Source organism: Chionomys nivalis, chromosome 11, assembly GCF_950005125.1.
Source record: "Chionomys nivalis chromosome 11, mChiNiv1.1, whole genome shotgun sequence".
In the NCBI taxonomy this organism is placed as follows: domain Eukaryota; kingdom Metazoa; phylum Chordata; class Mammalia; order Rodentia; family Cricetidae; genus Chionomys; species Chionomys nivalis.
The window spans coordinates 61,825,836-61,846,758 of record NC_080096.1 but is presented as its reverse complement, the minus strand read 5'-3'; the positions used below and the strand labels follow the sequence as shown (position 1 = coordinate 61,846,758).

General features: G+C 42.4%; 1 protein-coding gene across 1 annotated transcript in view; it reads right to left on the bottom strand.

Moving 5' to 3' along the window:
- Ttc39b (tetratricopeptide repeat domain 39B) overlaps positions 1–20,923 on the bottom strand; it is a 113,113-nt gene that overhangs the window by 71,252 nt on the left and 20,938 nt on the right. The window contains exon 2 of the mRNA XM_057783762.1: positions 13,867–13,901. Coding sequence (XP_057639745.1) covers positions 13,867–13,901 — 35 coding nt within the window. The remainder of the gene's footprint in view (positions 1–13,866; positions 13,902–20,923) is intronic.

Here is a 20,923-nt window from a genome sequence, read left to right as displayed (position 1 = left end):
TTTGCTTATACTATGGATGGTATTCTGCAAGGTTTATATGGTTTTTCTGATACATCCATTTATTGGATATTGGGACTTAGTTTTGTTTTTCATATTATATCCTTAAGAAAATGGTTTGATAAGAAAGCCAAGAATGAGGCACTTTTAGAAATGATAGTCTTTACAGACTAATAATGAACAGATAGCTGACAGAATTAATACCATCGAAAATCAAAAATTAGCTGAAAGCATTAATACTATTGAAAAGGATAACATTAATACTATTGAAAAGGATAACATTAATTTGACAGACAAAATTCAATCCATGTCAAAGGGTACTGAGAAATTATCTGAAAGAATTCATACTGTTGAATTGAACAATCAAAATCTGTTTAAAAGTTATGATAGAACATCTCCATTGTCTCAGTGTGTGGGTGCACCCCTCGCGGTCCTGAGTTCCTTGCTCGTGCTCTGTCTCCTGCTCTTGATTTGGACCTTGAGATTTCAGTCCGGTGCTCCAATGTGGGTCTTTGTCTCTATCTCCTTTCATCGCCTAAATGTTTTTCTTTGGGTTCACCTTCTTAATTAGCTTCTCTAGGATCACGCATAATAGGCTCAATGTCCCCTATTCATGACTAGAAACCAAATATGAGTGAGTACATCCCATGTTCCTCTTTTTGGGTCTGGCTCACCTCACTCAGGATAGTGTTTTCTATTTCCGTCCATTTGCCTGCAAAATTCAGGAAGTCATTGTTTTTTACTGCTGAGTAATACTCTAATATATATATATTCCATACTTTCTTCATCCATTGATAAAACCGGACTTGCTGAACATAATAGACAATGAGGACTACTGAGAAGTCAAGAACAATGGCAATGGGTTTTTGATCCTACTGCACGTACTGGCTTTGTGGGAGCCTAGGCAGTTTGGATGCTCACCTAACTAGTCCTGGATGGAGCTGGGTGGTCCTTGGACTTCCCACAGGGCAGGGAACCCGGATTACTCTTAGGGATGATGAGGGAGGGGGACTTGATGGGGGAGGGGGAGGGAAATGGGAGGTGGTGGCGGGGAGAAGGCAGAAATCTTTAATAAATAAATAAATGAATAAATAAAAAAAAAAGTCATAGCTATAAATGCTGACCGTGGCGAGCTATGGTAGCACTGGAAACGTTGGTAGCTTTATGGTCATGATATAGTTCTACTGGACTGGGAAGATGAGTGTATTGGAAAATAAATACATTTTGTTATCTCAAAAAAAAAAAGTTATGATAGGTTAGCGGATAGAGTATCTATCCAGGAAGGCAGTCTACATGCTATCCAAATAATGATCAAGGATGACTTGTTATCTTTAAAGGAAAAAACTTCAGACCTTGGAATCATAGGTACAGAATGTGGACCAGAGGCTGGGTGCCTCCATGAAATCATTAGAAATATATGCAAGCCAAAAGATTCAGGATTTACAAAAGACAGTAGTAAAAAGATTTAAAATGATTGAGGAAAATATAGGAGCTGGTGAGCAAGGAAAGAAGCTACAAGGACAGGATTTAACATTGTCAGTACCTGTCAGAGTCAGAGATGACCTACCCAGGGTTTCAGATTCACATGGGTGAAAACTCATGAGAGACTGTACCTAGCGCTTCCTGCCCAATCTGTAGGCACCTCTTTTAAAGATAGTCTCCTCTTCCTCTTCCTGCAGCAACTGCTCTCTGCTTATACAACTGTAGGGAAGAACTTAGGCGTTCTCCCAGCTTTCAGGGCCTGTGCTCATCAGCCTTCTGTATCTTATCAGCTTCCTCTCTCCCTAGATACACAACTTCTCTTCATAAAAGTACGATTATTCAAGCCGGGCAGTGGTGGCGCACGCCTTTAATCCCAGCACTCGGGAGGCAGAGGCAGGCGGATCTCTGTGAGTTTGAGACCAGCCTGGTCTACAAGAGCTAGTTCCAGGACAGGCTCCAAAACCACAGAGAAACCCTGTCTCGAAAAAACCAAAAAAAAAAAAAAAAAAAAAAAAAAAGGACGATTATTCATCCATATATGTGACCTATCGTTAATCGTCTACATTTCTTTTTTTAACATTTATTTACTGTTTGTTGGAGGGGAGGAACGTGGATGCCACAGAACAACCTACAAGAGTTAATTCTCTCCTTATACAGTGTGTGTCCAGGGAGTGAACTTAGGGTTGTCAGGCTTGACAGCGAGCACCTTTTCCACTGAGTCATGTTGCTGGCCCAACCACCCAGATTTCTAATAGTGCTCACAAGCGTTAGTGCATATAATGCCAATTAATATATTTGCACACTTTATATTGCTATATGGTGTGGTGAGCAAACACAGTTGCTGTTCTCCTGGAGTTCCATGTAACATAAAAGCTAGCTACTCAGCAGATATAGTCAATACTGTGCTACCCAAAAGAACTACAGATACCTAGGAACACATCAGAGACCTGCTCTTGTGAAGGTTACACTGAGGGATGGGGGAGATGTAGCAATACAATTGCAAAATCCTAAGTACACTGTAATTCACATCTGCACTGTTCATCATAGTTAACTCTCAACTTTTATCTTTCTCCTACAAGAAAACTTAAATGTAGATTTCAACCATACTTTGTGAATGTAATGTATATGAGAATAATTGATATCATGTGTATAGATTCTTTTACACATTTAATCATTAGAATATAATAATTAAGAAATGACAAAAGGTAGGCTGTGTACATAACTCCAGGAATTTTTTTTTTTTTTTTTTTTTTTTTTTTGGTTTTTCGAGACAGGGTTTCTCTGTGGTTTTGGAGCCTGTCCTGGAACTAGCTCTGTCAGGCTGGTCTCGAACTCACAGAGATCCGCCTGCCTCTGCCTCCCAAGTGCTGGGATTAAAGGCGTGCACCACCACCTAAGTGGAAAGAGACTACAGTTTTCTAAGTATTCCCAACCTAACTGACATGCTCAAAAGCTGAGGAAGGCTAAAGATTCCCTAAGAAGAAGTTTTAAGGGCTCTATGTGTGTGCATGCGCATGTATGTGTGTGAGAGAGAGAGAAAGAATGAATGAAAGAGACAGAGACTAGACTTCAAACCTAGAGCTCTGAACATGCTAGATATAAGCTCCCTACAACTGAAACACACCCCAGCCTTTTGGTCTTAGGCCTTCTTTTAAATAATCTTATAAGTGTTTTCTCATAATGATCATAGTGTCATCATTTTTTTTTTCCATTGGTGCCCTGCTTAAAACATACTTCTCTACCCAATGAATACAGAAATGGTTACTTCTGTTTGCTCTTAATGTTTAAACAATAACTTCCTAGTATGTTTTCTTTAGGATTCCAAGCTATCCATCCCACATGTGTGCTTGCACCTCTCCCCCAAAAGTGCTGACACTGAGGAGGTTATCAAGAGGATGTGATGGTTTAAAGAAGAACAACCAACCCCACAGGCTCAGGTATTTAAATGCGTGGTCCCCAGTTGGTGGCACTGTTTGGGGAGATTAGGAGCTTATCTAACCTAAAGAAGTAGGTTGTTGGGGAAGGGCTTTGAGAGCTGCAGCCTCTCCCCACTTCCAGTTCACTCTCTTTTACATGTGTTTGAAGATGTGATTAGCCAGTGTCCTGCTCCAGTGTTTGCACCATTGTGGACTTATCCCTCTGGAAGTGTAAGCCAAAACAAACTCTTCCATCACTTGCCTCGGTATGCATGTCATCATAGCAAAATGCACCTAAGGGAGACTAAAGACTTCCTAGAACTTTCATCCATACACAACCAGCTTTGGTCAAGTCCCCAAACTAGCTCAATGCCCTCTGATGTAGACAACGTGCTCAACAGATGTCTGTTAAGCCTAGAGTGTCCTGTGAGTTCCTAAAACTAGTAACAGGAGAGGAGGAGGATAAGCAAGAGGAAGAAGGGGAGGAGGCAGTGACACCATCACTACCACGCAAAGCAGGCATTCTCTTATCCATAGTCTGACAGGATGGATCCCCAGAAATGGGGAAATATGCAAAATTATATCTTTTATCTTATTTGATAAATTTACATAAATTATTTTTCCTTTTATGATAACATATTTTTTAAAATTTTAGAGTCATTATGGGGCTGCATGAAAATAAGCAAAATGTCTCACATTTTTCCTCTATAAAAACAGCAGTGCTTGTTCAATATATATTGCACGTTGATTAGCATTTATCTGTGAAGCTTTTTTTATATCTAAGGTAACAAAATATTTTCAAATCAATTATTTAATAGGTTAAAGATATGTTTTACAAGCCAGGCAGTGGTGGTGCATACCTTCTATCTCAGCACTCTGGAGGCAAAAGCAGGTGGATCTCTGAGTTCACTGCCAGCTTGGCCTGCAGAGCAAGTTCCAGGACAGCCAGAGTTACAGAAAAAAAACCTGTCTCAAAAGGAAAAGGAAAAGGAAAAGGAAAAGGAAAAGGAAAGGAAAGGAAAGGAAAGGAAAGGAAAGGAAAGGAAAGGAAAGGAAAGGAAAGGAAAAAGGGGAAAGGGGAAAGGGGAAAGGAAAGGAAAGGAAAGGAAAGGGGAAAGGAAAGGAAAGGGGAAAGGAAAGGAAAAAGATATGTATTGCAAAAGACGCCTTACTTACATGGAATTATGTGGAAAAGCATCCGTATACTATTTTAGTAACTAAGCTCTATTAAAGATACAGGATTAATCTATCTGTAAACAATATTGTTGGACTGAAGCCACAGGTGGGCTCATCTAAAACACAAGTGTTGCTTCAAACAGCTAAGGAAGGGACATCTCTTACAGAAGTTAGACCACTTCATACATTCTTCTGGCTCACAATTTTTAAAAGTCAAATAATCCCTTAATTCACGGGAGAGCTGACAGGCAGAACTTTATATGCACACACTTTCTTTAAGAACACAAAAGCAAAAGTAAGGCTGCCAGGGTAGACAGAAACCCAAAGCTTCCAAATGAAGTGCCTGAGGACACTACCCTTCAGCACTGCAGCAAACGTAATCAGAAAGTTCTGATTTCGGGTAAGAAGACAACTCCTGATGTCTTAAACATTCCCATTCTGAACAACAAAAGTAAAACAAATAGCAAGGGAATTACTTTGCAGAATAATGAAAGGCATATAGGCCCCTAATAACTTCAGATTTCAGCAACTGTGAGCCCTTTTAATTCATTAGTGGCTATTAAATCTTCAGATTTATTAAATGTATATGATACACAACACTCAACTACACCAGTAAAATGATGCTCAGCCAGGTGTCCCTAAGCCTTTGAGGAGATCTACACATGCTGCTCTGTGAGCACAATAAAAGTGGGAGGGGAGCCGGGCGGTGGTGGTGCACGCCTTTAATCCCAGCACTCGGGAGGCAGAGGCAGGCGGATCTCTGTGAGTTCGAGACCAGCCTGGTCTACAAGAGCTAGTTCCAGGACAGGCTCCAAAACCACAGAGAAACCTTGTCTCGAAAAACCAAAAAAAAAAAAAAAAAGTGGGAGGGGAGAAGAGTCACAGAGGTGCTGATTAACTTTCAAAACAGCAACGGTGACACACTCCAAAGGATGAAATTCTCAAGCATCTGCTTTATTTTAGCACAGGTAGAAAAGAGAACGGATGGAAGTGTTGGGGAAAGGCAGCTAGAAGACAGTGGAAGTATAAAGACAATGAGCTCATCACTTAAAATGATCTCCCCAGCTATGGGTAGTGTCCACATTGCCAGACTGGACACTACTGAATTTTCTATGAGCTAACAAACACAGCAGCCACAAACCATCTTTTTGTGAAAAGGTATACATCTTTTTTTTTTTTTTTGGTTTTTCGAGACAGGGTTTCTCTGTAGCTTTGGTGCCCGTCCCGGAACTAGCTCTTGTAGACCAGGCTAGCCTCGAACTCCCAGAGATCCGCCTGCCTCTGCCTCCCGAGTGCTGGGATTAAAGGCGTGTGCCACCACCGCCCGGCAAAGGTATACATCTTAAAAGACCCCTTCAGTCTATCTTTGAACAGTAACAGCAGTTATTTTTCACTGTTCAGTGATGACAAGAATTTTTCATTTTATGTGTATTAGTGCTTTGTATGAATGCATGTCTGTGTTCCATGCACGTATTTGGTACCCACAGAAGCCAAAAAGCAGTATCTTCTTTTAACTATTTAACCATCTCTTGACTGGAATCTTTTTTAGTATACTGCAAATCTTTACATTCTCCTTTGAGAATATTTTCTCAACAGTGCATGCTTCAGTCTGAATATCTGTGGACCTACAAATTCCTATGTTGAAGTACAATCCCCAGGTAACAGGGTACAAGGCAGGGCTTCTAGAAGGCTCTGCTCTCATGAATGGTTTTACTGTTCTTACAAAATAATGTGCAATTGATTGGTTTGTGATGTGGAATTCCACTCTGTATGCTGTGGTTATCATTGATTAATAAAGAAACTGCCTTGGACCTATATCAGGGCAGAAAAGAGCTAGGCAGGGAAAACTAAAGTGAGTGTTGGGAGAAAGAAGTTAGAGTAAGGGAGATGCCATGTAGCCACTGGTGGGGACAGACATGCCAGAACCTTGCTGGTAAGCCACAGCCACATGGCAATACACAGATTAATAAAAATGGGTTAAATTAAGATGTAAGAATTAGCCAATAAGAATCTAGAGACAATGGGCCAAGCAGTGATTTAATTAATACAGTTTCTATGTGGTTATTTCAGGAGTCTGGGCAGCCGGGCAGTCGGGAAGCAAACAAGCAGCCTCGCCTCCTATTACAAATTGGCGCTTCAATGTGTGCTAGTTAAATGCACATAAAACCTGAGAGGGCTTGGAAAGGAATTCTAGACACTAAAAATCAAAGTTTAGCTGCATTTTTTTCGGATGGGCTCTGCTTGCTGGCAGCATGCCTCAGCTCCTTTAAGAGAGGTCTTCCCAATTCAGCGGTAGCAAAAAAAGAAGAAAAAAGAAAAAAAGAAACCCAAATGGTTTTGAAAGGCAGCTTCCTGGGCTGTGCTGCCAGTGCAAACTCTGGCTCTTTCAAGAGGCCAAGCATTTAAATGGGGTTTGTGGGCAGCGTGCTGCAAGTTACTAGGTGGCAGCATGGGCCAACTGGTTACCAGAGTTGAGGTGATGAGAACAGCTCCCACCCAGCAGTCTCAGAGGCAGTGAGCAAACCTCCAACATAATGGACTGGACAGAGCTAAAAGGCAAAGCAGCCTTAGTCCAAGCCAAGCGCTCTAGCATTTTAAGAAGCAGTCCTGGTCAGAAAAGGATTACAGATGCACAATAGGACAGTTTCAGACTTAAAAGACCTCTAAACAAGACACCATGTATTTAAAATATACATAGGCTTGGGAGAGAGAGGAAGAATATAGAAAGTTATAAAAGGAAATAAATGGTTTTAAAAACTAAAACAAAGTCTTGTTTTGTTTTTGTTTTGTTTTGTTTGTTTTTTGAACATCTCATATATAGATATATAACTGAACTTTGTACTACTTGCTCTGGAATATGCATATAAACAGACCATGTGCACACACACATTATTCATAATATATGGACAGATTACAGAAATTTACTCACAGTTACATGTATGAACATTTGCAAATGTATGGTGTTCTACTATATACTGAAGTGCATCTCATAATAGAACAACTCCTATCATGAGGATCACACTGATTCATTAAGATATAAGAAAAAGCCAAAATTGTATAGCAGCCTACAACAACCAACACAAACAATGCATTGCTTTCAAAAAATGAATAGAGATGTCAGCGATTTGCTAATCAAATTAAGCCTGGCTCAGAAGTATGTGTAACACATGTTTTGTTTTGAACAAAGCTTAAGACTTAAGAAGCATATGCAGGTAAATAAGGCATTAAGAAGGAAAAGCAAGAGAAGAAAGGATGGATGAGAGAGGTTAATAAGTGGTGAACATTATCACATTATTTATAATTTTATATGTGTGTGCACCTGTGTGTTGGAATATGCATGAGAGCACAATTGTCTGTGCTCCCCAGAAGAGGGTATTGTATCTCATGGAGCTGGAGTTACTGGTTATGAACTGCCCAACATGGGTCCAGGCAACAGTGCTTTTCACTACTAAAACATTAACATTAGCTTTTCATTGCAACATTTCATACTTTAAAAGCATACTTTTTAAAAGCATAATAGAGTAGTATTAACTTTCAACTCCCTTCTACTTAAACTTATCAATATACTTTTCAACATATTATCTGACTCCCATGTTTTCACATTCTTAAGAATGTCATTGAAAAAGGCTTCACAAGTTCCCTCATAATTGAAAGCATTATCATTGTCTGGTATTAATCTAGGCATCTCAAAGTCACATGGTTACAATGACAACTGGAGAGCTCCTTGCTACACACAATGGTTCCAGTGGGGTACAGTCTGTTTATTTCTATTCATTTGCTTTATTTACTCCATCCCGGCATTAGTTCAACTACTTTTGTACACTTTGTAAAAATATAAAGTTCTTATTAACAACTAATTCAGGCAGCTTCAGTATAAAGGAGATAGAATGGAGTATTATAAAGATATCTACACAGTAAGTTTTGAGTACTAATGGAATTTCTTAATGGATTTTGTTTTTTGAAGCTATTTTGAAAACTAATTGGAGTCTCAATCATATCCATGTAGCTCTTAAAACATCTATGAATAATTTATGGTCCACATATAATATGACCCAGAGGAATAAGTCATGTGATAAGTAGTAAGTTGTTAATATCAAAAACAAGACTTGTAGTCTATGGTCCAAGTAAAGAACAGCCAGGGTTGTATTACTAGGTGTGAGAATCATGGGCCCAATGGGTAGAATCTAGTATTGTTGCTTTTCTAAGTGTTAATCTGTCAAATTATCTTCTAAATATGAAAGTTTATACCCAGAGATACGTGGAAGTCCAAAAATGTGAGCCTGTTTCCACCTCCTCCAAAGGTCATAGATTTCGAACTCTATTACTTCAAGGTTATTGTCTGTCTCTACCTCAAACAAAGGTCCCACCTAGATTTAAATCAGAGTTCTGCTCTCTCAAGGTTATTGTCAACAGGTGCGGCTAATAGCCAGACCTTGTATTTCAGGAATAGAGAAGTAAATACTTTATACTCTAAACAAAAGTCTAAGGATCCAACTAAGTTCCTACTTTGTTTTTTTTTTTTATTTTTCCATTCAAAAATTTACACTTCCTCCCCTCCTCCCATTCCTCAAACAAAGTCTTTAAAAAGACAGAATATAGGTTATATAGATTAAAGGAATAAAGATAATAAAATAAATACTACAAAGCAATAAAGTAAAAATAAGCCACATAAAGATGGAATATACACAGAGTCTGAATTATGTATATTATTGTGTTTTCTTTGAATTTTTGACTGCAAAGAGACATTTGATTCTAGAGACTGCTAAGCTAAACCAACATATATGTTTTAAAGGTTTCTTGATGTCAAAATTTGAGTCTAAGGACACGTTGCTTTGGAAAAGAGGTTTTTCTTTTGTTTCCACAGAGGATGAGAAACTGTGGAATCCTTCCAGACTAATGTGGTTTAATGGACCAAAACCCCCTGAAAAGTTGCCATGAACACCCCTCAAAAAATTACTTTGCCCAATAAACAGCAGGAAGCAGTTTGGAGATAACTACTCCCATATTCCCAAATATTGTTTATAAATGTTTGTTCACACTTAAAGGGGGATATGCTATAGAGTTTTGCATTGGTGTGAATCTTGGTTTATTGATACAAATTTAAGGTCAATTTTGTTATATGTATATTTCTGCTCTTGATTAAGGTATTGTGTTTGGGCAGCTCATTTAAAAATATAATGTATAATTAAGAAATATAGGTTAATAGATAATCATCTATAATAGTCAAGCTTGTAGTCATGTCAGTTAGGTTTTCTAGATGTACGGAGATATATTTCAGTTAGATAGGCATTCTTCAAATCTTTCAGAGACTTTCAGAATACGGCATTTAAAATGTTTTAAGAACTTAGGACTTTTCATGACATTGAGACACATCTGCTCCTGGCAACACCAATAACTTCAAGAGGAAAATGGGCACCAAAGAGGCTCCTTATGGAGTTTGCTAGCCATTTGGGCAAGAAACTGCTTTTCCCTGGACTGCTTGATGGTATGCTGTATGAACTGGACATGTAGAACCCACAGAAAAATGATGGCTGAAGTTGCCTAAAGAAGGTAAGACCGTCCTTCAGAGTTCCTGCTTCATTGGAAAGTCTGCCAGACACTATGGGCCTGTAGGCTGAAGATGGATGCTCCAATGCTACAGAGGAACTTTGGATGACTGTCCAGGCAGCAAAATGTCTCTGCCAATTCTAGAGTTTTGAAGTTGCTTACAATGCACTTCCTAATTACTTAGGTAATATTATATCCTTCTGGGGTCTTTGATGGAGTTGAAGGACAGATAGTTACAGTTTTCCTTAGTTGTCATAAAAGATAAAGTAGATATAAATGTTGTAACTGTAATTCCTACTTGATACGGTTTTGTTATATGTAATTTTACTATGTTAAAATTAAAATCTTGCTTTTCATTTAGACAGAAAAGGGGAGCTGATGTGGTATTCCTGCTCAGTATGCTGTGATTACCACTGATTTATAAAGAAACTGCCTTGGACCTATAGCAGGGCAGAACAGAGCTAGGTAGAGAAAACTAAAGTGAACAGTGGGAGAAAGAAGGTGGATTCAGGGAGATGCCATGCAGCTGCTACCGGGAACAGACATGCTGGAACCTTGCTGTTAAGCTACAACCATGTGGTGATATACAGATTAATAGAAATGGGTTGATTAAGATGTAAGAGTTAGTCAATAAGAGACTAGAGCTAATGGGCTAAGCAGTGATTTGATTAATACAGTTTCTGTGTAGTTATTTTTGGGAGTCTGGGCAGCCAGGTAGTCGGGAAACAAACAAACAGCCTCCTACTACAGATTTGCCTCTTCCCCCATGTAAAGAGGAATAGAAACAGACTTTTGCTTAAAAAAAAAAAAAAAAAAAAAAAAAAAAAAAAAACCTGGCTCCTCACTTGGACCCATTAGGTAACTAAAGGTACCATAAAATCCTGACACCTTTACCTGATTTTATGTACAGTGACTGCTCACCTATGCAGGTTGGCATGGTCATCACTGAAGGAGTGTCTGATGAACCCAGCCAGTATGAAAAAAATAACCAAATATCTGCTAACCATTACTTGTCAGTATTTACCCTTAAAACCTTAAAATAGACAAAATAATACATTAACACCAATTGATCAAATCAAATGAAAAAATGTCCCTATAAAATCATACTAATGTATAACTTATGGTTGAAAAGAACAGGGTGAGAAAGAAAAGATGTTCACAAAGTATTTTTATTTCCATTGTAAGCTACTAACCACCCAGCTAAAAATCCCTACCTATTTCACCTTCGCCAAGTCTGTCGATCTCTCAGGAGTTCTTGTGCACTGACATATCCAGCACCACATGCAACCTCGGGACCCCACTGACACCTACAAACTCCTCAAACTTTAGCAGGGTGCTACGGCATGAGAAGCCACTGCCGAGAACACATTAAACTTGCAACTGCTCTGACATACATGTGACATGTCCCCCCATGATGTCTCTTCAGAGTAACTGAAACCCTAAGACATACATTCTTCCTATGGAATGTCACAGTTGCTTTATGAACAAATTATTCCATACACCCCCATAAACAGTATGTATGCACAAACTAGGAAAGAACAGCCTGTCGTGAGTGCCAGCATCTAATGGTTCATCCAAGAAACAGAATCCCACAGGAGAGCTGGTGGAGAGCTGTGGGTCAACACTTAGGGCAGACCTCTACATGCTATGAGATGGTTCGAACTGACCACACCTCCCTAAAAGCGTTTTCCTGCCAGACAAGTCACAAAACTCAAGAGCAACTTAAATTTCTTCCAAGGACACAGTCCACGCACTGATATTTGTATTCAGGTCAGCCAAGACCAGACAGTGAAATGATCAGCATTGGTTTTCTGTTACTGTAACAAATCTTGAAGATCTGTCAACTTAAAATAACAAACAGTTTATTTGGGCTCACACTCTGGAGGTTTACTCCACGGCTCGCTGGCTCATTGCTTTGGGGTCTCTGACAAGGCGGTCCATCTTGGTAGATAGAGGTGCAGGGCAAAAGGCGGCCATTCAGCTTGTGATAGCCAGGAGGCAAAAAGGGAAGTGGGAGCCTAGGGCCATATCATTTCCTCCATCAGCATGCCCCCAGTGACCTAAAGGCTACTGTGCCCCGCCTCCTAAAATTTCCCAAAGCTTTGCAAGAACACCGAGCTAAGGACAAAGCCCACAGCAAGGCATGGAGAGGACACTCAGATCTGAAATGTAGGCGGATCCATGTTGACTCATCAGTATGGCATATGTAACGTGCTAGTTACTAAATGAATAATAAGGGAAGTCAGGGCAGGGTACAGGGACTCTTAGAATCTGAGACCATTTCAAAATGAAAGGGGCTTCCCGATCCTTACTATGATTAAAGTGGTTTGTTTTTATTTCTTTTTTGTCTGAGAGGCAATCAACAACATAATAAAATAAAATGAACAAAATAAAAATTTATAATTCTAACATAAAAGTATTAAGTGGACTATAGCAAATGGAAGATGCATATAATTTAAAATCCATAACCACATAAGAGAAAGACAGGCTGGTGGTTTATGCCTCTATTAACACTCTAGAGACAGGATGATCAAGTGTTAGAGGCCAGCCTGGGCCACACAAATAGTTCAGACATAAACTAGTAATTCAAACACGTGACCAAGTTCAATGCATGAAAGCATACATCACTTAAACCTTTTTTTAGAGCTGGAGAGATGGCTCAGCCGCTAATAGCGCTTGCTGCTCTTGCAGAAGACCCAGGTTCAATTCCCAGCACCTACACTGCCGCCCACAACTGTCCATGATTCCTGTTCCAAAGGATTCGATGCCCTCTTCTAGCCTCTGAGGGCACTACATACGTGTGATGCACAGATATACACTTGAGTAAAACACTCATACACATAAAATTTTTTTAAAGTTTTTAAAATAGTAACAGCTTAAATGTCTGACAATGGAGAGGTAGCGAACTATGGTGTCCTACTAGATCTAGTATTAGTCGTTTAAAATTATTACAAAAACCACTCAGGTCAGGCAGTGGTAGCAGAGGCAGGCAGATCTCTGTGAGTTCAAGGCCAGCCCGGTCTACAGAGTTAGTTCCAGGACAGCCAAGGCTACACGGAGAAACCCTATCTCAAAAAAGCAAAGCACACACGCAACAAAACAAAGGACTACTCGGGCTCAAACACGTAGTTAAAAGCCGGGCGGTGGTGGCGCACACCTTTAATCCCAGCACTCGGAGGCAGAGGCAGGCGGATCTCTGTGAGTTCGAGACCAGCCTGGTCTACAAGAGCAAAAAAAAAACAAAAAAAAAACAAAAAAAAAAACATGTAGTTAAATACGAACCAAAAGCAATAATCTATTAACTAAGCTAATCATGTAAATAATATAGAAAACGTTTAGAATATTAGCAGAAACAAAACAATTTGCTGGAAAGCACTTTCTTTTATTTAACAATGCAAGAACTAAAATGCAGCTGAGAAAGTTAGGTAGCTCCTTGAGTGTGATCACATCCTGACTCTCACTATAGACCACTGACTTTGTTCCAGACAGTGGCCACTACACTCAAAAAAATGAAAATGAAATATTGACTTTTTTCCCCCCCAAGACAAGGTTTCTCTATATAATAGTCCTGGCTGTCCTGGAATTCTCTCTGTAGATCAGGCTCACTTTGAACTCAGAAACACACCTGTCTCCTTCTCCTCAGTGCTGGGATTAAAGGCGTATGTTACCACTGCCTGCTAAAATATTGACATTTTATACACAAGAACCACGAATTTCTCACTATAGCATTTATCATATTATTACTTACAAAGAGATGGTCTCCAAGGCATCTTCAAAGATGTCCTGGAAAGAAATAAAAAGTAGAGTGAGTTTCTCCAGAGTGAAGAACTTCTAATGTGAAGAGGGTGAGTCTATGCATAGGGAAGAGGGTAGGAACGAGCAGGGGCAGAGTAACAACTCCCAGTGGATGGAATTCCACTCACAGAATCTCTATATTTGAGTGAGATTTCTTTCTCTTTGCTTTTACTGTGATTGAGACTAGTAAAAAAAAAAAAAAATTCAAAAACATTCAGCCTGCAGTCAACATGTGCCTGTTTCAAAGTGTGGCCTGTGGCACACTTTGCTTTTATTCCTTGGTTTCATTCACCCCTGATGTAGAACATCTGTGAATAACAGGACATGCCTGAATCAGTCTTCAATTTCTCCTTGAGTACATGTTAGCTTCCTCCAGGCCTTCATCTCTTCGTCTCTACCCACCAAGCCTCTCATCCTGAGCTAGGCTTCCCGCCACCACACGCACCTTGCTGCATGCCAGTAACCTGCTCAAAAGCATCACCACATTCTGTCCTAGTTACGGTTCCTGCTGCTGTGATGAAACACCACGAGCAAAGCAGCACGGGAGGAAAGGGGTTGTTTAGCTTACACCTCCATTGCTGCTCATCATTGAAAGAAGTCAGGGCGGGAACCTGGAGACGGAAGCTAGTACAGAGGCCATGGAGGGGTGCTGTTTGCTGGCTTGCTCTCCAAGGCCTGTTCAGCCTGCTTTCTTATAGAACCCAGGACCACCAGCCCAAAAGTGGCCCTACACACAATGGACCCTCTCCCGTCAATCACTAATTGAGAAAGTGCCCGACAGGCTTGCCTACAGCTCAAGAGCGTAGAGGCATGTTCTCTATTGAGGAGCCCTCCCCTCTGATGACTCTAGCTTGTGTCAAGTTGGCATAAAACTAGCCAGAACATATTCACATATTCATATTCTCTCTCCCTCCGTCCCCCTCTTCTCTCCCCTGCTCCATCTCACAAGTACCATACATTCCACACTCAGACACACACATCCGCGCACAGAACTCACACATGTGACAGCTCCCTCCCGGCTACTTGGCATGCTTCCCAAAGAGCTCAGTGTCAAAGCCCCTTCTCTCTCCACCCCTAGCACGATGACACCATGGTCCAAGCTGCCAGCACCTCTACAAGGGCCACCTCACCGGCCTCCCTACCTCCCACCAATGTTCACACAAGAGCCCCCTCTTTTTTCCCTTTAACCCTGCACACACCAACCCCCCAGACCCTTTAGGAGCTTTCGCTGTGCTGAACCCAGCTCCTTCCCACAGCCTTCAGAGCCCTGCCCGCCGCCTGTGAGCTACCTCCACCCATCCGCCTCTGAGCTACCCTTCTTCAGCCACAGCTCTTTCTTCTCAGCAACTCCCTCCTCCCTCCAAGGCCCAGGGAAGGCCCAGGGCTGACTCTCCTCATTTGGTTTCAGCTTGGAAAGTCATTTCCTCAAGGTCAGGTCTTTGATCACACTAATTAAAGTTACCAAGAATAGCAACTTATAATTTCTCATCAGCTGACTTATTTCGTACACAATACTTATAATCTGTAATCATCTTCCTTGTTTCCTCAGCAAATAACTAATTGGAAGAAAGAGAAAATACAAAAAGGCACGTGAAAGGAGGAAGCGGCACCCTGCTTTAGGTCTGAAATACCCGCCACTGCCAGATGGTGAGCGGTGGCTGTGGGAACCCGAATGAGCTCACCAAAGCCGCAGAACTTGAGTTCAATCCCCCAGAGCCCACAAAAGGCGGGGGGGGGGGGGGGGGGGAGCCCACAAGGCCGTTCTCTGACAGTGTGCCCTGGCACATTCCCCCTCACACTGGCTCTGTTCATACACAATAAACACAGTAATAGCAGAGTTGTTTGGTTAAATTATTTAAAAAGATTTGCACAGTTGGGGCAGACTGAGGGGCCACTGGCAGTGGCACTGGGATTTGTCTCTACTGCATGTACTGGCTTCTTGGGATCCTATTCTCTTTGGATGTAAACCTTGCTCAACCTAGATGTAGTAGGGAGGGCCTTGGACTTTCCACAGGGTGATGTGCATTGCCCTCACTTAGGATTGGAGGGGGTGGGGTGGGAGGATGTGTGGAGGGAGGGGAGTAATAGGAGGGGAGGGAGGGAGAATTTGGATTGGTATTTTTTTTTTTAAGTAATAAAAGAAAAACCAGAGAAAAAAAGATCTGCAATACCTTATAAAAGGGAAGGTCAAGGTATCAGGGTTTGTTGTCTTCTTGGTAAAGTATGGCTATTTTTTTGTTTTGTTGCTTTTTTTGTTGTTGTTGTTTTTTGGTTTTTGGGTTTTTTGTTTTATTTTGTTTTGTTTTGTTTTTCGAGACAGGGTTTCTCTGTAGCTTTGGAGCCTGTCCTGGAACTAGCTCTTCTAGACCAGGATGGCCTTGAACTCACAGAGATCCACCTGCCTCTGCCTCCCGAGTGCTGGGATTAAAGGCATTTGCCACCACCACCTGGCTTTTTGATGCTTTTTAATCAGCTATTTTGTGATTTTTGGTCTGAAGAATGGACCTGAGTTGTACCTCCAGCCCTCCATGGGACTGAGTTGTATCTCTAGCCCTGGATGGTAACCTGAGTTGTATCTCTAGCCCTGGATGGTAACCTGAGTTGTACCTCTAGCCCTGGATGGTAACCTGAGTTGTACCTCTAGCCCTGGATGGGTCTGAGTTGTATCTCTAGCCCTGGATGGGTCTGAGTTGTATCTCTAGCCCTGGATGGGTCTGAGTTGTATCTCTAGCCCTGCATGGTGACCTGAGTTGTACCTCTAGCTCTGGTTGGGACTGAGTTGTATCTCTAGCCCTGGATGGTGACTTGCCATTCTAGATCACAGAGAAATACTGTTTCTTCTTCCCTTTAAGAGTTAAGCTATGTGGGTTTGCCAATCACTAGGCCAAGAAAAGATTCTTCAGGAAATGTGTCCATCACACCTGAAAGATGCTAAGATGAGCGTGGGGCCGGAGAGATGCTCAGCTGTCATAAATGTGGGCCACTCGTGCCTAGTGCCTGAGTCTGGTTCTCAGCATCTACATCGGGGGATCACAGCCACCTGTGACTCCAGCTCCACGGAATCCAACACCCTCTTTGGGCCTCCTTGGGCACCGTGAACCCATGTGTACACACACACACACAGAGAGAAAGAGAGACACACATATACACATAAGATTAAATCTTTTCTATAAAAAATATTTGAAAGTAACAATGGTCCCCTTGATGAGATGTAGACTTTCTAGGCTAGAAGCAGGCCTCGGCGCAGCTGCTGACAGAGCCTGACAGAGCTCCACTGCTTGCCAAGCCCATCCGCCATGGCACGTTCCAACAGGAAAGCATAGCTTCTTCCTTCCATCTCCTTTCCAAACGCCAGTCAAAATCCTCAGTCAGCTTGACTGACCCTCTGGGTGTTCTCACTCTCTCTGAACACAGCTATCCAGCTCCTGAACGATCTTCCATTACCGAGCCTGCCAGGTTCTCTGGCCTGTGGCCCCAAAGACTTGACTGTCTCCTCACCCACTGTTTCCAGCCGGCAGCTTGCCTACCCTGGTTTTTTGGGGTTTGTTTGTTTGTTTTCCCTCTCAAACGCCACCCCAACTGTCCTCTGGTTTCTTCTGAGTCGTTTTCAGTTCTACTATCTAATGGAAGAATATTATTATGTAAATAAAGTCTAGGCCAGCCAAGACTGCACAGCAAAATTCTGTCTCAAAAATAAAGAAATCAGGCCGGGCGGTGGTGGCGCACGCCTTTAATCCCAGCACTCGGGAGGCAGAGGCAGGCGGATCTCTGTGAGTTCGAGACCAGCCTGGTCTACAAGAGCTAGTTCCAGGACAGGCTCCAAAACCACAGAGAAACCCTGTCTCGAAAAACCAAAAAAAAAAAAAAGAAAGAAAGAAAGAAATCAAAGCGAGTGCTTTGTGGACCTGAACTGAACCACAGAGCTCTTAATCACAAGCTATAAACGCTACTGCTCCAGAGACCAGCTCCAAAGCCGCACCTGGAATTGCTCCTAGCTCTAGCGGTGAACAAAATACAACTTTCTAGAACAGAGTAAAGGAAGAAAAAGAAAGTAGCACCGGTGAGCCTCTGACCCACAGGTCTTTAAATCTGACCACATTTAAAATTTTTAAGGAAAAATGAAAACTTTCAGTTAACAGAAACAGGCCTCAGGAAAACTTAAAGTCACAGCTGGTGGCAGAGACTTCTATTCCCAGGACTCAGAGACTGAGGCAGAAAGACTGAAGATTCAAGACCAGCATGGGCTACAAGACCTTATCTCAAAACACCACACTGTCTTTTAAAACAAAATTCTAATCGTGTAATAGTGACATCACCCACCAGAAGAGCAAGTTTGCCTGGGACCTTTACGACTGCACGTAGCCTCACAGGCTCAAGGCAGGCTCCTTGCAGGCAGCCTGCCTCCTGCTACTGCAGGCTCTCGGGTCACCCAGGAATGTGCTCTTACTACCTCAGACAAAGGTTCACCCACTGACCCAAAACTTTCTGTGTATGCCAGGCTGGCCTCAAATTCACAGAGATTAAAAGTCACTATGAGCCGGGCGGTGGTGGCGCACGCCTTTAATCCCAGCACTCGGGAGGCAGAGGCAGGCGGATCTCTGTGAGTTCGAGACCAGCCTGGTCTACAGAGCTAGTTCCAGGACAGGCTCCAAAACCACAGAGAAACCCTGTCTCGAAAAACCAAACAAAAAAAAAAAAAAAAAAAGAAAGTCACTATGTCTGGCTTCAAACTCCTTCCTTCCTCCCTCCCTTCCTACTCCCTCCCTCCCTTCCTCTCTCCTTCCTTCCTTCCTTCTCCCCCTCCAGACATCCTTTACCTTGTTGTCTTGGCAGATCTGGAACTCTGATGCTCAAGGGGATCTGCCCACCAGGCCACCCTTCAGCCTCCTGAGTGCTGAGACTATGAGCATTTGGCTTAAGCCTCCTGATGCTTAAAAGTTCATTTTTACAAATAACATAATAATTTTTTTAAATCACAAATCTAAAAGTAAAAATCTGGGGCTATAGATTAAATCATTCTGATGGGAATGACCACTTTCTATAAATGTAGGAACTATAGCCAGGCATGGTGGCATATCTATTTAATCCCAGCACTTGAAGGAAGAGACAATTGAGTCTCTGTGAGTTCGAGGCCAGCCTGACCTACAAAGTGAGTTATAGGACAGCCCTGGCTATACAGTGAGACCCTATCGCAGAAAAACTTTTAAAAAAAAGGGGGAGGACTATAAAAAAAAATCAAACAGTCCATTTTTACTAGCAGCTGCTTCATTTTGGTGGGTTATATTTTACCCAGATGACTCAGTTATCTACGGAAGCAGCCTACACATGAGGCATGATTCACACACAATGACGTCTAGATCTTCATTTAAAAAAAGTCAAACACACAAAAGTGCTTTTCCCTTCACACACGTAAGAAACTGTGCTGGCGCATCACCAGTTCGAAGCTGGCACGTCACGTCACGTCACCGCACAGCACGGCACGTCGCCACCAGAGAATGCTGCTAAAGTACAGAAGAGCCTTGATCAATGCCAAAGAAATGAGCGGAGGTGATTTAGGGGGACACTCGATGACTGTGGCACGGAGGCCCTAACACCTGGAGGAAGGTGTGTCGAGTGTGCCCACACCACACCACCGTTCATCATTTCAGGGCAGGAGGGTGACACAAACCAAGCACACTCGCGCGAGCTGTCTGCCCCATCTCCTTCTCCATCACAGCAAACCCTTTCTACCCAGTCCAGTGTTAACATTTGTAACCTGGGGAGATGGCGGACACCCACAAGACCTACAGGAGACAGTCATTAGGAGAATCGGGGTGATCTCTGATCAGGAGAGTCAAGGGCCCACTGACGTAACCACAACGTGATGAAATGAGTTCCCACCCACCAACTCCCTGCCCTACCCACCAACTCCCTCCCCACCCCCCAGCAAAAAGCACTCTTCAAGTCTGTGTAGGACTCCAAGGAAAGTCTATCGGTCACATGCTCCGTCAGGCGCTATACCATCTAAGGGGCAAGCTTGTCTCTGAGCGCTATCACCATAAATAAATATACATCAGTGACTTAATCACACTGCCAGTAGAGGGCGGTGGAAAATACAATTTAGGCTTGGGAGGTAGACCAGTCTGGGTGCGGACCTTGATTCTGCCCTTGACCTGCGACAAGTCCGGTCCCTGTAATCCTCCACTTCCTGATGCTATGATGGGAATCTCAACCCCCTCCAGAAGTTCTGTAAGGATTTTGGTGACACAATGTTCTCTTACGGAAGACAGGCCTGACTCAAAACAGGTTGCACCAATACAGCTGCAGGGGATATCATCCGACGAAATTAGATGAGCCAGCTGACTCCTGAAGACAGCGCTAGAAGCCCTCGTCATACTTAACGCTCTCTCTGTCTCTCTGTTTTGTTTTGTTTTTGTTTTTTATTTTGTTTTTCGAGACAGGGTTTCTCTCTGGCTTTGGAGCCTGTCCTGGAACTAGCTCTGTAGACCAGGCTGGTCTCGAACTCACAGAGATCCGCCTGCCTCTGCCTCCTGGGTGCTGGGATTAAAGGCGTGCGCCACCATCGCCCGGCTGTTTTGTTTTGTTTTTGAGACAGGGTTTCTCTGCAGCTTCGGAGCCTGTCCTAGAACTCCCTCTTGTAGACCAGGCTGGCCTCGAACTCACAAAGTAGCAAAGAGATACTCCCAAATGTTAACCACCATCTCTTCCCTCGAAACCTCGCCCTGCATTTCCTTCTCACACAGTTGTATGAATGTGAAGCATAACTGTGCGCACAGACTCACAGGTCCTCAGTGCCCCAGGGAGCACTGTGACCTTGGCCAACACACACAACCTCTGGGGATCCAGCCAGGAGTAAAGCAGAGAGGATGGCATACTTCCAAAGTCATAAAGTCTTTGCAATACATAAAAAAATTAAATTAAAAAAAATAAAGCTCAGTGCAGCCATCTGTCCATCACACACGCAAACAAACCTCAGGGAAGGCTGGTTATCGTGATGCACCCAAACGGAG